General features: G+C 35.9%; 1 protein-coding gene across 1 annotated transcript in view; it reads right to left on the bottom strand.

Annotated features, from left to right (window-relative positions):
• RBL2 (RB transcriptional corepressor like 2) overlaps window positions 1-17,440 on the bottom strand; it is a 44,270-nt gene that overhangs the window by 8,027 nt on the left and 18,803 nt on the right. The window contains exons 5-18 of the mRNA XM_072632221.1: window positions 16,369-16,497; window positions 14,808-14,968; window positions 14,657-14,721; window positions 12,668-12,854; window positions 9,532-9,698; window positions 7,726-7,835; window positions 6,963-7,066; window positions 5,017-5,154; window positions 3,934-4,098; window positions 3,279-3,390; window positions 1,135-1,407; window positions 712-986; window positions 429-605; window positions 271-342 (exon numbers count right to left, since the gene is read on the bottom strand). Of these exons, the coding sequence (XP_072488322.1) occupies window positions 271-342; window positions 429-605; window positions 712-986; window positions 1,135-1,407; window positions 3,279-3,390; window positions 3,934-4,098; window positions 5,017-5,154; window positions 6,963-7,066; window positions 7,726-7,835; window positions 9,532-9,698; window positions 12,668-12,854; window positions 14,657-14,721; window positions 14,808-14,968; window positions 16,369-16,497 (2,135 nt within the window). The remainder of the gene's footprint in view (window positions 1-270; window positions 343-428; window positions 606-711; window positions 987-1,134; window positions 1,408-3,278; window positions 3,391-3,933; window positions 4,099-5,016; window positions 5,155-6,962; window positions 7,067-7,725; window positions 7,836-9,531; window positions 9,699-12,667; window positions 12,855-14,656; window positions 14,722-14,807; window positions 14,969-16,368; window positions 16,498-17,440) is intronic.

The following is a 17,440-nucleotide window of genomic DNA, read 5'->3' as shown; positions in this document are numbered from 1 at the left end:
GATCATGAACAGAGGTTAATTTCCTAATTCATGGTAAAGTTTAAGAGGTAACCAACCAATATCTATTTAATATGGCTGCCTTCTGAAAGCTTTTAAAAATAAGATTGCCACACAAAAGAGAGTCATTGTTTTACATGGAATAAAGTTCTCAGTTATTCTGAGGAATTTCTAAAATGTGTTTTAGTTATATTCTGACTTAATTGGCTGATTTGTATGTTTAATAAAAACTAAGTTTTCTACAACCCTGACCAAAATGACAACTATACTTACCTGGCTCCGAGCCTGTGGTTGTGTCCTATAGCAACGCATTATGTTCTGGAAGGATTTGTCTTCTTTTGTGACCTGGAAAGATAATGAAAAGGGGTTAACATCTTTGCCCAGGCCCTTTTCAATAGTCAAATTCTTTTTTGACCCACACTAGTTAATACCTTTGCCATCACATAAATAGCACACATTAATAGCTGGTCTAGATGTCTATCCATCATAAGCTCAGGACACTGTACCACAGAGAATTCAAAGCAGGTCCAGATTTTTTTCCTTAACTCATCAGAAATATCTAGCTTAGCACAGAGATCCCGGAGACGAACACTTGCTAAATGGTAAACCTGTTGGAAAGGCAAAGCAATTTTAATTTAGTTTCTTTTTATAACTTGTATTCCTAAAAATGTCCACATTATTACAGTGCTGGGGTGACTGCAGGAGAAAGGGTACCTTTCGAAAGAAGAGGGATAAGGAGCTTGTTTTCCTGGGTCTGATGCTGGTTAAAGGTTGGTTCTGTCTCTGCTGTTGTCCAGTGGAGGAAATCTGTTGATTAGCCACCTGACTTGGGACCTGCAAGGCTGTTCCTGTCACTTGCTGAGAGCTCAAGGTCCCAGCCAGAGCTTGAGCACTGAGAGGCTGAATGGAGCCAGTCATAGCTTGAGTCTGACTGCCAACACTGACCTGGACTGGGAAGAATGTTATCCCTCCATTTTCATTGGCAATACCTATATTTTATTACAGAGAAATAGGAAGAAAATAAAAACCTGAAAAATCTTCAGATAGGTGATTTCAATGTAAGCTTCTTTCTCACTCCAGCCTTTGGTTCTCCAACTTCACAGAGACATAACTGAGTACCCCTCCCCCCCATCTAACCTTGTACTGGGATTGTCACGGTTTGCCCATTGTTGGCTGTTACGGTGGCAGTTGCCATGGTGACCAACGTCTGTCCAGGGACTGGAGTGACAGACACAGACTCTGCTGTTACATTTTGCAGTGGCACTGGATTGACGAGGGACTGTGGGGAAACCCGCACAGATGTCCCACTGTCTGTGGGACCATCATTCTCCACAAAAAGCCTCCTCCGGGTAGTGCTGGTTGTTGGGGAACTGTATCTGTCGTATAATGTGGTAGGAGATGTCGTAAGGCCTGAGGGCAAAATAACACAGTTTTAAAAAACCATTTAACTTCTGAAGACAGGTGAACACTGTTATGCATAAGACCAATTATAGCTAGGCTCTGAAAGGGAGATCTGATGAAAGCAAAACAATATGGAAACTGAGCCATAATTAGCAATTTCTGACGCTGAGGCAAGCATCACGCAATGACTTCCAGACAAATTCAGTTATAAGGGAATGAGCTTGCAGGGCTGGCTCAGCTGAGAGTGCTAGCAGGTGGTAGCTTCCTACTTTAATTCTTCTGGGAAATAATGGGCTAAACTGTTTCTATGTTGGTTATGGAAGAGAGATCAAACTTACTTTGCTTGGCCCCAGGAGGCTGAACTAGGAACAATGGGTGGCAAGACAACACAAATTGACAAATTGAGATTTTTTGTCAGGAAGAGCATTCAAGCCCTCCAAATGTGGAACAGTGGGATGGTTTGGGAGACAGTGAATATGTCCTCCTCCCTGGAGGCCTATAAGCAGATGCTCATTACTCTGTGTTTGGGATGTTATAGAGCGGATTCTCTGGTAGGACTAGGGTCACTGCCAACTATGAAATTCTGCGATTCTTCAAGCACTGCCAGCCCCCTCTAAATCAGTACTTCGGGGAAAACCCTGATCACCTTACTGTAACTACAGTTCAAGGTGGAAATTGGATTTTCCGGTTATCTGAATTTTTGTTTCTTTCATCCATACATATAAAATTCCCCACAATAACAACAATAATTTCTGTCTGAAATGAGTGTCTCCTCCATTTAAACTCAAACAAATTTACTGACTGAACCCAGTTATTTCTGGCATTCTGCACAAATGTCTAAGGTTTCCAAAAATACAGTTTCCCCAACTTCAATGGTTACCTGAATAGGAATTACTTTCAGGAAATATTAGTAAGATATAAGAAGGGGTAACAACAGAAGCTAGGCTTGACACTACTACTGATTCCCATGAATATCCCACTGACATACTAGAGAACAAGATGATTACATTTACAGCTGGACATAAAGCTGAAAGATCAGAAAGACAGGATCAGAATTCAGTCCTGTAGCTAATGTTTAACCTTGCTTCACTAAGTTAGTATGGGATAGCAGCCTTGGGAAGGAATAAACAAATTGTACATACTAATGATGGAAAAAAGGACCCGTTATGTGTAAGTTTAGCAGAAATGTGGAGGTATCAAGTGAGTACTAAGAATCCTCTCTCAAAAGATGATTACAGACTTCAAACAATGATAATCAACAAACACTCTGTGTCTACTATGTACAGAATGCAAAAGAGTGAAGGCCCTGTCCCTGTTCTCCAGAGTTAATCTGGACTTTACATACAGGAACACCTGATAAAAAAAGTAAAATTTTCCTAGAACCAGAGCTGGTCAAGTCACAAAAAATCATGGAACTGGGCATAAAACAGACTAATGAAGATAGTAACATGGCATAACACAAATACAGCATAAGAATTATTATAATCACAACAAATTTCCCTCTAATGGAGCCTAGGCCTTGAGATGAAGCTATTGTCCAACAGCTGTGCTGATGAGGTAATTCATATCTGCTAAGAGGTCAGAAAGATCTCAGACTGCCTAACTCAGTGAAATATACACATTGTAGTTTTACTATTCTTAGCTTTCCTCCACTATAGTTATTTTTAAGTCACATACAATAATACATGTCCCCATGGACAGAATCTAAATCACATGTGTGCCAGCTCACAAATGTATTCCACTATGAGTACAGCATTTTTTCCTGCTTATAGTTTTAATCACTCCCCAATTCTGGCCTACAGGTACACATGAAATTCTAATGTCTACATGTGTAAGCTGTTATTAGTCTCAATTTTGAGTTTCTGTGAGTTTTAACTTACTTCTTCCCAATCCTCCACTTTCAGCACGAACTTCATTAACCCTTCTTGGAGTCAAAGGGGAGCCAGTGACACTAATGCGATCTGCCCGTTCCAGGTTCTGAGGTGGCATAACCTAAACAAAATTATTTACACAGGGTACACCAATGAAATTATGAGAAAAAAGAAAACAAACAAGTTGATGGCTTATCTAGCTGTTGCTTGTGGGACTTTTATGCTATCTCAGCTGCCTTTTACAATCCCATTGCTGAATACAGACACTGATCAATACAGTCGATGAGATTAAGCATATTTTCCAAAAGATTTTATTTCAGAATTGCAAAAATACTTTCTTCCAACTTTCCAGACTAGGAATACTATATATTCATACATATTAAAAGCAAATAATGTTCATGGGAAAAAAAACATTTCCCTTACAACCTTTTCGTACTTTAAGTCAGAACTAAAATTTAAATTCACACTCATTAACGTGTGGAGACCTGGGTTTTAACATTCAACTCTGCCACAGGTGCATTTTCTAAACTTAAAATACTCACAAATCCTTTTTTAAAGAGATTATATCAGCAGAATAACCAGTGAGGTAGATGGAAACCCCCTGAAAAAATGGGACAGTGATTTTATTATTCTATCTTTTCTGTACAAAAGATAATTTTCAAACCTCTTCACAGGTAGGAACTTTGTTTTCATTGTCTCTGATTCTGTCCCAAAGTGGTGACTCTGGCTTCCAGGCCATGTGGTCTAAGATCTGTTCTTCAATATGATTGAGGTGCTTCACCACTTCTCTACAGAGGCCATCCTCTGCTCGAATGAACACCTCTATTACCTGTCATGAAGAAGGAGACCGGGTTTCATTTAGGCTGCAGAACAAATTATTCATAATGTTTCAACTAGATAACAATAAAATTGTGACCAAAACTTGGGTTCTATCCATGCCCTGAGGAAAATCTGTTGGTACAGTTAATCAAAACCATGAAAAAAGCAATTAAAAGATCTAAAATTTCACCCATAGTTATCTGGTATTAAAGTGTTCAAAAAAACTTCTGCTTTTTGTTTGGTAAGACACTGACATTTCTTATATTTAGTTTTCACAAAATAAAATGGAAGGCTGCCACAACAACAGACTGTGACTGGTTTGCTTATTTCCTTTGTTATCTTAGTTCGATATATTTATAAGAGTCCAAATTTCTTATCTGGGTGAAGTGAACAGCAACTACATGAAGTGATTTCCCTAAACTGTTTTCTAAATGTAAAACTGTAATTATGGTTCTGTAAAAAATACTATTTTATTTCTTTTCTGCCCCTCTAGATGGAGATTTAGAAGTCATTAAGTATCTAATAAAAGGAGGAGAAATATACTGAAATATTACTATGCAACAAGATAACTTGGGAGTGGATAGATGGTGCAGTGGATGGAGTGCCAGGCCTGAGTCAGGAAGACTCATCTCCCTGAGTTCAAATCTGGTCTCAGACACTTACTAGTTGTGGTGAGCCTAGGCAAGTCACTTAACCCTCTTTGTCTCAGTTTCTCATCTGTAAAATGAGCTGGAGAAGGTAATGACAAACCACTCCAGTATTTTTGCCAAGAAAACCCCAAATAGGGTCACAAAGAATCAGAGACAACTGAAACAACTAAACAACTAAAGATGACTTAACAAGAAGATAAGTTAAATCAGGCTGCTTCCTTTTGAAGTTATATATGGATTTATCCTCCATCAAATATAATACTGAGTTTTAAAAATACCTTATAGAAATGATAAAGTGGTACATCAAAGATTTCTGCAATAAAAGGGAAATTCCCTGGAGGCTTGTAAGAGAAAGTGATGACCTCAAGACAACAGGCTAAAAGTGATCTATGGAAAGCATCCTGTTCCAGTATGCCCTGTAAAATAAAGTCAATAAGATACAGAAACATTAGACTATTTCACAGTGAACTAAAAATACTGAAAGCATCAATCAATCTCTTCCTGGCTAGTCAAAAGAATAGGAATATATTTTTTCCAAGAAAATTACTGAAGAGTCAACTTTGACTATAGCCATTTTGGAAACAAAGATATTAGAGACAACTTTTGGGGAAGGAAGGTACTTTTCTTCCAATAAAGCCATACTTCTTTAATGCTTTATTGTAATATAGTGGTTATTTTGGATAAACACTATACCCAGAGGACAAGTACTAGCAGAGCTTACCAAACTGAAAGTACTATAAATAAAATGGTGATGAATTTTTTGTGTATTTCTGTAGTCAAAAAATTGGCTTAGCTAAGTTTAAAAGAGTTCATTACCATAAAAGTTGGTCACCCCAGAAGATGACTCCTTTTAACCACGGTGACTTGGACTAGATGGCTATTGAGTCACTTTACAACTTTCAAATTCTGTTTGATTCTGTATGTGTGACCTTCTACTAAGATAGCATCTATCTCTATTAACTGGGAGAATATCCACATTAGTGAAGTCTTGGAACTGTAGGTTGTATATGAACTTATATAATTAATCTCTTTAGAAGAGAAAAACACTGATAAATGGTATCAAGGAATTGGATGTCGCCCACCCCTACTTTATTTTTAAAATTTAGAAAACAAAATGTTAATTCTTTTGTTTAGTTAGCAATATGCCAACATATTAACTCATGTTCTAAAAAGCAAATATTTAGAATTAGAAATGGACTCAACTTGTTTTCTTAGGAAAGAAACAGCTTAGGAAAAATTCTTACATTGGCTACTAGTCTGTAGTTTCATTATTTAAGTATAAATATACCACTTGCTACTATGATTTATTCAATACGCTGCTGAGCACTGAAGAGGATGGAACTCTCTTTTGTGCTTAAAGGGTCCCTTCAGTGCTTAATTCACTACTGCTATAAGTTTTAAATGAAATCTCACAAATTCATTACGTACTCAAGTAAGCTAAACTAACTCTGGAAGGTTTGAAAGGTAACGCCTCCACTTAAATCAGTTTTAAAATCGCAGCTTCCTGATGGCTGTGTTGGGAAACCTTTAAACTGTATCCAAACAGATACTGGAACTGAAGTTTAGGATGTCAAGATTTAGAAAATGAGTGTTTCATCCATTAGCTTCTCCTGCATGGCCTGTTAGGCCAATTTCTTTATAGCGATCACTGATCATATTAAGTAGGGATTTTAATATTAGGGCAATTGAGGAACAGAATGATGTCACCTATCGATAAGAGCATCTACAAGACCTCATCATAAGAAATTCTTCCATTTGAACCCTGAAGAGCATCTTCCATGGCTGTAGTAAAAACAGATATCCTTGTTTTATTCCTCACTTGTTTCACTCCTCACAATGTGCTGGCCATGTAGCAAGAGTAAGAGATAATGACAGCCTGAATTCTGCCCTCATAGCCACAAAACATAAAAAGACCTACAAGAAGACTTCCAGCACACTGGGCAGATCCATTTTGAAGTACTTACAGGAGAAAAGAGATGAGAACTGCACAAGATGAGAACCACAGACAGACTTATGTGCAGAGAAAGGTACCGACAAGGATGAGATCAGAGGTTCACTGAATTGTGATTTGTGTGGCTAAGGCTCATGGCTCATGTTTTCCCAGATACCCAGTTAAATTCCCTCACTAGATCTTTTTCCTCTGTATTATCTTTCAGGCAACAATGAATGTCTTAATGCAGTAATATTTGACCATGTTTATCTCAACTTTAGTAATTATACTTACAGATAAATCTATGTCTCCCAGTCTTTTCTGTTCCTGATCAATGACCGATTCCAATACCTTATAATAAAGTATTTCTGCATAGCGAAAATGTTTGCTGGCAATTTCTACAAAAAAAAAATTAAATATACCTAAATCATGTATCTAGAAATAATCTGGCTCTGCAAAAATCACAATCTAAACAAAGCTGCAGATCTCTGATATAACTATTTGTGTTTTAGTCAATAATAAATCTCTGAATATGCTTGGTAATGTTACTCTTTTTACAGGTATAAAATGAAATTTATTTTAGTGAAGAATTTTAGAACATAGTATTCAATTAAGATGACAAGACTTTGTTTGTTAAATTGAAGTCTATGTTGAGGAATGACAAGGGAAGACTATTTTTTTATGAGACACTTTATAATCTGATTAATCACTTATAACACTACCCATGCCTTGCATAACATTTTAACACAAAACATAACTTATGTCAAGGAATCACTATTCTACCACTTAATTTCTTTTTCTCAAAATATTACAAAGGAATTAAAAAAACACAAGATCCAGGATGATGAGGGTTTAAAGCTGACCCATTTTGAGAAACACCTGCCATTTGGATAACAGAGAAACTAAGCCAGCTAGAAAAAGATAGTATATGCCATCCCACAGTCTGAAGTAAGTGTTACTATGTCACCAATCTCATCACATTTCTGATTCATCAAAAAAGGGTCACATTTAACTCAACTTCGAAGAATAGTGCAACACACCTGGTGCTAAACCATACCTTTAGCACAACTGCTAAAATCACCATCTGTCTGAGAGTGCTGACAATATATTTCATACATTTCTTTCAATCTGTTAGCAATAGATTGAGTTGGATCCCTGGTACATGCCCTAGAAAAGAATGGACATAAGATCTAATTTAAATGTTTTGGCTACTCACAAAGGCACAGACTGATCAATGCATTTTTGCTAATACACATTCAAAGTAATATGAAATACCTTGTAACAAAACCACAAAGTATCCTTACATCATGTCTAAGTTAGACATAAAAGCTGCAGGAAAAAAGATCAAGGAGTTGTAACCTATTAGGGCAAACAGAATTTGCCAGTGTGACACACACCACTGAGGATCAGGTTGGGGTCACAGACTTTGAGCTAGAAGGGATACTAGAAATTACCTAATCCAACCCCTTCATTTTCCAGAGGTGGGCTGGACAATCAGAGCTTAAATGACTTTTCCACAAAGGCCAGGATCTGACCTTGGGTGGTGTGACTTTAAGTTTCAAGCTCTTTCCACTGCATTATGCAGCCTCTTGCCACACTCATCTCTTCTCTTTCTTTCCCTCTTACTTTCCAGTTTTCCCCCCCTTTTTAGCCTTCTGATCACTATTTGCACCATGGACAGCGCTTGGTCCTTACGGTGACAATCTCAGGTAATCTTAATTGGTGGCAATCATAGAATAACAAGCCCCGGGGGGAAGTTCTTAACTGTGAGACACCCACCCCCTACAAGTCAGGCCGCTACAACAGCCTCTTTCCCGGCATTGTGGGAATTCTGAGATGGGGAAGAGCTCAGCTCTTATTTAGCCTTGTTTTACAGAAACAGAAACTCAGCCCCACAAAGTGAAGTAGCTTGCCTAAGGTGACACAGAAAATTAGTGCAGAGCTGAAGCTAAAACTTAAGGCTTGGGACTCCAAGTTCTACTCCAGTTCTCATTCCTCTATCCCACACTACAGTGGTCTTAGGAATAACGTGCTGCGTGCATGCACTTGCACACACACACACACACACCATATACATATATATGTAGTGTACTTGTGTATGCTTATATATATACACCTAAACATGTATATATTTAACAAACTGATATTTTTACAATTGCCTATAATGCACAAGGCCTTGAGCTAGGCACTTGGGATGCAAAGGTATGAGAAAATACATCTATTACTACTTTTCTCCTGATTTTTATACATGAGACTTACCACTTCCATCTGCTTATTCCCATATCACCCACCCTTTATATGGAACTATCCTAAAATCTCTTGTCCTGATGGATCTCCCTCCTTCTGTACTACCACACTATTTGTATCACATAATTTGGCACTCAATTACATACTTGTCTTCTATCAATTCAATTGTTTTAATCCTATCTTTTCAACTATACTGTAAGCTCCTATTTATAATTCTGTACCTACCAAAGAAGGGCCACTAGGTGGCATGGGGATAGAGTGCTGGGCCTGAAGTCAGGAAGAGCTGAATTCAAATTTGACCACAGACATTTACTAGCTGTGTGACCCTGGGCAAGTCATTTAACCCTGGTTGCCTTAGTTTTTTCATCTGCCAAATGGAGAAGGAAATGGCAAACCACTCCAGTATCTTTGCAAGAAAACTTCAAAAGGGGTCATGAAGAGTTAGACACAACTGAAAATGACTAAACAACAACAAATCTACTAAAATTACTAGTAGGTGTTCAATAAATACTTTTGCACTCAACAAGACAAGTAAAGTACTATATCTTCCTGATCAATTTAAACATATTAGGAATTTTTCAATTAGAATGGCCTGGTATCCATGGTTCAAACTGACCTTAGAATTTGTTCTAATTTCTCACTTGGTGAATTTTTGAGGCCTGCCAGCATGGTATGAAGACGACTCAAGCTGTGAGTAGCTATGGAAACAGGGGTCACGTAAGGGTTGTTCTCCTTAATGTATTTGCGGCCAGTAAGTGGAGTTGAAATCCTAAATGCTTTAGACTAAAAGAAAGTGAAAATCAAATGAAAAGTGTTATTTCAGGTCAGAAAAAAACAACCGTACTCATAATTGGGAACACTAGGCCAAGGAAATCTCAGATAAGACTTTAATAGAATATTATTTGTTACTCATATGTCTTTATGTTTATGAACAACATTGTATGAATAATTGTCTGTATAAATGTAACTTTAGTTTGCTTTTGTCTCACCTAAGTGAGACTGTCTCTTGAAAAACAAAGCCACCTCTCCAAAACTAAGTCCAAGAGGCAAAAACAAGTTATCATTAATGACATTATCAACAATCTTGCACTGTCCTCACTTCAGAAAACCAAAATTTCAAGACTTATTCTACTTATTTTAAGAATGCCTCAAAGATTAAAAAAAAAAAAAAAGGAAAAGAACCTATTTGTACAAGGGTATTTACAGCAGCTTTTCTTGTGGTGGTTAACAACTGGAAATGAGAAAATACCCAGCAACTAGAGAATGGATGAACAAGTTGTGCTATATGATTGTTAATGGAATACTATTGTGCTATAAGAAATGCCAAGCAGCATGATTTCAGAAAAACCTGGGAAGACTTACATGAACTGAAGAAAAGTGAAATGAACAGAACCAGGAGAACGTTATATGCAGTAACAGCAATACTGTATGATGAACAACGATGAATGACTTAGCTATTCTCAGCAACGCAATGATTCAAGACAATTCCAAAGGACTCATCATGAGAAATGTTATTCGCTTCCAAAGAAAGAACTGATGGAATGTGTATACAGCCCTCAGCACACAATTGTTCTTTTCCTTCCTTCCCTGTTCAAGTTTTCTTCCACAAAATGACTAATATGAATATACATTTACATGTATAACTTTTATCAAATTGTCTACCATCTCAGAGAGAAGAAAGTAAGGACAGAATCTGGAACTCAAAAAAGAATGTTAAAATTATTTTTACATGAAATTGGAGGGGGAATAAAATATTATTTGAAAAAATGGCTCCGAGGCTACAAAGGGTTTGCCAAGATCTGATGCCCAAATAAAATCAGTGACTCAGCAAAATCTCACCTGATCTATAAAATCTACTTTAAAGAGAAGGGGAAAAGATCCACTAAAACAATGAATGTTTGCTAAAGAAAGATAGCTCAATGGAGACTACTCTTTTTCTAGAAGTTTCTTCCTTCCCTATGCAATCTGTTGTTTAGCTACTGTAGTTAAACAATTCTATTTTATTTCAATTTTTCAATGGAGTTAATTCTTTTAAAATTCAAAGAAATAAAAGTGGATAATTCTTCCTTGAAATAAAGGGTAATCTCAGTATTTAATGGTATAAATGGAACACTTCTGAAAAAGAGATGAATTGGTGTCAAAGGATATAAGCATAAAAATTGATTTTTAATAAAAACATCCTTTCTAATAATTCAGAAATATGACAAATGTAAGTCATATCATGCCCTTAAAAGAATACTTTCCTTTAATTTTGTACTGTCATATTTTCCTGATTATTACTATTAAGTGGGACTTACATGAAACAGAAAGATATGTTTTCTTGTGGAAGATGTCCTCCAGATGTTCATCTTTGAAGATGAGACATTTTACTGACTATATTAAAATTCAGAATTTTTGCAGGACCTCCTTAATGTTATCTATGACCACTCAAAAAAATATTGGCCTGACAATCCTTTCAAGAAATAAAAAAGGTGACAAATGCCTATTGTCTAGAACAGAAGGCATGAAGGGGCAAAACAGATAATAATTAATGTCACTGAGAAGAAATAAAGCTATGTGTGTCTGTGAGTTTAGTAGAAACAATAAAGACATGAACAATAAGCAAAGCCAATAGTTATTTTGCTCCAAGTAAATTTATGTCACAAGTTTAGGGAAAAAAACAACTGAACCATTTGGGGAGAAAAGATTCAAAAGGCTGCTCCTCCAAAATTAATCTGGCTAAGCATTTCACCCCACACTGGCAAGGTCAAGATGTGACTTCTGACTTAGACATCTACAGGTGCTATATTAAGAAGGTAGCTATTCATTTGAGACTAGAGCAGCAGACCACCAAAGAAATGTGGCCAAATAATCCCACAGGTTGACAATGGTTCAGGAAAGAATTCTAAGTGTAATACTTCCTGCTGGTGATTCTCAGAGGTGTCCCAGGGCTTGCTGGTTGCACAGTTTAAGTTTCTTCCACATACCAACATCTTTATACTTAGTAGGTTTCAGACAGTCCAGATATAAAAATAAAAGGCATGTTCGAATTTTTAAAACAGCAGTTTGTTTTTCTCTTCTCACTAATGAAAAGTCATAAACTATTCCTGAGTCTGTTATTTTTAACAGCTTGAGCCTGCTCATTTACAGGCATTCACCCATGAAATTACCCATGCTGCCTTTGGCTGCACTCTCCTTGGAAGTCTCATATTCTCTTTTGTGCATAAACCACCATGAAGGAAGTTGAAATCTCTCATTTTACTTCCAATATCCTGAGTGTCTGCTTCAATTAATACCACATGATTAGTTTTCAAAAAACATCGAGCCAAGATTTTATCACTACTGAAATGCAGCTGAAAACTGCAATGTACAGCAAGAGGCTGGGAAAATTGCACAGACTCTTAAGTCTCTCTATGGCTCAGCCTCCCAAATCCATGCAGAAGCTGACCTTTCTTAAAGAGGTTAATAATTACTATCAGTATACTCAATTGAAGTTAAGTGTGAAATAAAGCTAAAATGTAATCTTTTTCCCAGATGTTAAAATAAATGATATAAATAAAACCATTTCTTCTGTGAAGACAACTAAGAAGCATTTTTTCTTCCAGGTTATACACAAATGACGTGAATAAAACAACAAAAAAACCCACTTGTCATGACTAAGATTCAAGCAGCCAAGAGACCAGAATGAGGGCACAATAAAGCAACTAAGTCCTGTTTTCCTTTGATTCAGACCTCCTCCAGAAGCACACTGGGGCTCGGGCTGCTTTACTGACCTTGTCAAAGTGCTGCTGCAGGCTGTACTTCACCTGAACCCTTTCAGCCGTTTCCAGGCCAGGGCCAGTATTCAGACACCTCGTGAGCGTCCCAATTTCCTCCTCTGCATCCTCCCCAAGAAAAATTCGTTCATCTAAATTTCCTACAGATAAAACATACTCCTCGTAGGCTTTGTTGATGGCTTTGCTATTGAAGAAAAAGAAAGAAAGCAAATAGTCAGCAATGGGGAAGATCTCCTAGTCCTGAAGATGAGGAAACATACTTGCTTCCATTTTTTCCCCACTTAATGGTATTTTTATTTTTTCCAATTACATGTAAAGATAGTTTTCAACATTCATTTTTATAAGATTTTGAGTTCCATTTTTTTTCTCCCTCCCTTCCTTCTGCCCTCCCCAAGATGGCGTGCAATCCAATATAGGCTATATTTATACAATCCTATTAGACACATTTTCACCTTAGTCATGTTGTGAAAGAAGAATCAGAACAAAAGGGAAAAACCATGAGAAAGAAAAAAAAGAAAAAATAGAAAACAGAAAAAAAAAATCTCTGATCTGCCTTCAGACTCCATAATTCTTTCTCTGGATGCAGATGGCATTTTCCATCATGAGTCTTTTGGAATTGTCTTACATCACTGTATTGCTGAGAAGAGCTAAGTCTGTCAAAGTTGGTCATCACACAGTGTTGCTATTACCGCATACAATGTTCTCCTGGTTCTGCTCATTTTACTCAGCATCAGTTCATGTAAGTCTTTCCAGGTTTTCTGAAGTCTGCCTGCTCATCACTTCTTATAGCACAGTAGCATTCTACTACATTCATATACCACAACTTGTTCGGCCATTCCCCAATGGATAGGCATTCCCTCAATTTTCAATTCTCTGCCACCTCAAAAAGAACTGCTTTAGTTTTGTGAAGATTGGTCCTTTTCCCATTTTTTATGAGCTCTTTGGGATATAGAAGTAATAAGTGATATTGCTGGATCAAAGAATATGCAATTTTATAGCCCTCTGGGCATAGTTCCAAATTGTTCTCCAGAATGGTTGGATCACATACTTGTCTCTTTTCAGTAAAGAAGTGAGATTCTATGAGTGTGAAATATTGTATATGCTACAAGATGCATTCACTTTGTTGCTTGGTTTTGCTTTACTGGTTTCTTTTAGTTATAAGAGAAGATTCAACGGAGGAAAAGGATATAGATTAGGAAATGACAACAGTACAAAAAATGTCAGTAATTTTTAAGAAGGAAAACAGTACAATTTCAGAGAACTGCTATTTCAATTAATGCTTTTAGGTTGCCTAATTATTCCATTTTTTAACTAGCAGAAGAACTGCAAATTCATTTTTCAGTTAATGTTTGATTTTAGTATGCTTATGTCCATTTCTAAATATCAGAGTGAAAAATCAATGCTGATTACGTTTAAGCTCCTTCACTGCATGTGACAGTCAGTATATACTACTATACGGCCTTGTATTTATAATTAGCTTCCTGTGAGAGGACCTGCAATGACCTCATCAAATTCTTCTAATTATTTTTCAAAGAGTAGATTTTTCCATGTGAATATATTTTAACTTCTAACAAAAATCCATAATATCAACAAAGCTTTGTGGTATTCTTTCTTCTAAAACAGGATCACAGAGTTTTTGCCAGAAGGGACCTCGGATGCTATCTAGTCCACTCCATTCATTGTACAGATGAGGAAACTGAAGCATGAGCAAGGGTATTTTAAGAACTCAAATTCTCTAACTCCTAAGTCAAATGTTCTTTCCACTGTTCTATGCTGACTCCTCAAACTTTCTAAGAAACATTTAAAAAGCATCTTGATATTTGGGGATTAACAGGTAAAATTTCTACATGTTTTCCTAAATCAAATTTGAAACTAGACAAATTACTAACAAGCTGAGTAAGCAGTTTTTATCCATAATTACCTCTATTTTGCGTTTTAAAAAATATAATCGTTAAGTATCTATTATGATATAACAAAAACACTCACATACTATCTCCAAAGTTCCCTGGATCCAGAAATCCAGTAAGGTTTTCTTCTCTTCCTTTCAGAAGCTATGAAGAAACAAAAGAAAAGATTGCTCAATCCATCATGTAAAATTTAGCTATTTGGCAGAATGTCTTTCCTCCTTTTTACAAACCTTTTTTTCAAAAAGCTTTCTAATGTAAGGTTTCCAGAAATGTTCTTTTATTCCCTTTGCCTCTAAAACTAGGCCATCGTGCAGGGCACAAAGTGGCTCAATGACACATGGGGGGTCGGAGGAAGGCTTGGAGTCCTTACTATGGAAATCTTCAGGTAGGCCTACAAAACAGTCACAAGATAAATGAGGCTTTCAGTCAATATTAAAAGTAATGTACTAAAAAAAACCAAACAGAAATACTGGATACGGAGCCTAACACAGCAACAAGGTGAGAAAAGTATGTAGCAAAATAATAGGTCTAATCTATTTTTATAGTTTAATTATCCATCAAGAATACTCAGATGATCTTAAATTTTGAGAATTCTCTTACATTTTTGGAATAGCAAGAAAAAATTATAATTAATGTCATATGCTCAACAAAGCTTAAAACAGGCTAAACTACCAAAGCGTCATTTTATCTCCTGATTCTCATATCCTAACTGCTGAGCTATATTAGACAGAAGACATCTATAGCATTACAAAGCGAAAGTAATGCTCTGAAAGATAATTATGACATTCATTCAATCAAAACTTCTCAACTTTCACTTAATTATTTGTTAACATTTATCTCATCAACTTACAGCTTCTTTTTGTCTTAGCTCAGTGACAGGAAAATAAAAGAGGAAGGAAAAAGAGTGAAGAGGAGCAAAAAGAAACAAAGTTAATTGGGAACCAAGGAAGAAGAAGCAGTTGTAGAAGAAGACGAAAGAGAAAAGAGGTAAAGGAGAAAAGAAGAGAGATAGGGAGAGAAGAGAGAAAAAGCAGACAGGAATAAATGGGAGAGAAAGGGCCCGGAGAAGAAAGAAAGAAAATATAAGAGTGAATATGAAGTTTGGTCAACTTTGACAAGAGGTAACTCTCATAGCCAATTCTAACTTTCAGTCTGGAGGTCAATTAAGCCATTAACGATGGAAGCTAAAAACCTGTCTGAAGTATTCTAGACACTATCCACCATAATTCAACACACTGTTACTCAAGGTAACAGAAACATTAAATACCAGCTCCATGGCTGCCCTATCTGTTTGCTTTTATACACTATAATCTCAACTTGTCTCAGTGTATCATTAAAGAACTTTGTTGTCTTTAATTATACAGAAATCATAAGCTTAAAGTCTGTCAAACACATAAATAAAAGTATTAATTCAGTATTTTATTAATCATGAAAAAGATTTACCTTACTGCTTTAAATTATAATCCCTCTTTGAGTCACAGATTTTAAATCTCTAGGATGAGGGATGCCAGCAGGGGACAGAGCATTGCTGTGTACAAATCAACTCTGCTTTCCACCTTTTTCTAAAAGTCTTCTGCTCTGGAGCTCATCATCACAGACCCTAAATCTCACATTATTTGTCAATGTAATACAGAGAATTTCCCCACAATTACTAAATAATTTAAGCATTTTAGTAACTGTGGAACAGAAGTATTTAGATTTATGTATGCTAATCAAAAGAAAACTCTTCTCTACAAACACAACTTACTTACAAAGTTGTGCAGCCAGCTAATCTCCCATTAACACACCTACCTTTAAAATTAGGATTCAGAAGTTCTTTACGATTAGAGCACTGAAGGGCATTTCCATATACTAGATCCAAAGCACACAGCAAAAGGTGATAAGAATTGACCAAGTCATCACTGATCATGGGGAAATTACCTACAGAATTATAATATTCAGAGTCAAATTTAAATAAATTTGAGATACTCTTCCCATTACATACCTTATTATGTAAAGCTTACACTACTGTGCTATGTAGTTTAGATATCTTATAGGTTAAGTAACATTTTATAGTTGTAAATTGATTTCTTAAAAAAAAACCCACCTCTAATAAATATGCTTTTCATTCATTCAGTATTCAGTCAAGGACTTATTAATTACCTATTGATTACCTGGGGTTTTATCATTACATTTTATTCTGTAAGCTTTACATATTAAAAACTTATCTTTAAGAGAAATCTCAAACTTTAGGAACATTACTTCCATGGCAAAGTACACTTCTATAATGAAAATTATATAAATCCACAATAGTACAAACTGCTTAGGAGTAAATGACTAGGAAAAGTATGCACACAATGAAAAAAAAAATTGGTACCTACCTCTTGTCATAAATTATGCAGGCATACTGCAAACCACCATTTGGGCAATATTTCACTCTCTAGAGGTATAAATGACTTCATATCTCAGCTAATTTGTAATGGCAAATTATTATCAATTATTGCAAACTCCTGCAAATTAATGCAATATATGCAGGTACAATTTAAGATTTTTAAACTCTAGAACTAACAATTCTAAACCTATTCAAATTGCTGCATAGTAATAGTAAATATGTCTAGGAAGAAAAAAACACAGCTACTTAAAATGATTAGGGAGTAAAAGCAAATATATGCCAAAAATAATTATTCAGCTATTTTATAACAAAAACACACACACAAAAAAACTTAAAAGAAATATGTAAAATATTTAGAAACATTAAAACTAACTTTTATTTGGAGTCTAAGTATCTACTATACTTAAAATAGGTAAAATTCTAAAATTTTTCATAACTAAGAATATTAATAATATGCTTTTAGGCTTAATATTGCATTCATGTAAGCCTTCC

This window comes from Notamacropus eugenii, chromosome 1 (assembly GCF_028372415.1).
Source record: "Notamacropus eugenii isolate mMacEug1 chromosome 1, mMacEug1.pri_v2, whole genome shotgun sequence".
Taxonomy (NCBI): domain Eukaryota; kingdom Metazoa; phylum Chordata; class Mammalia; order Diprotodontia; family Macropodidae; genus Notamacropus; species Notamacropus eugenii.
The sequence above is the reverse complement of the archived record's forward strand: the minus strand, read 5'-3'. Positions and strand labels throughout refer to the sequence as shown.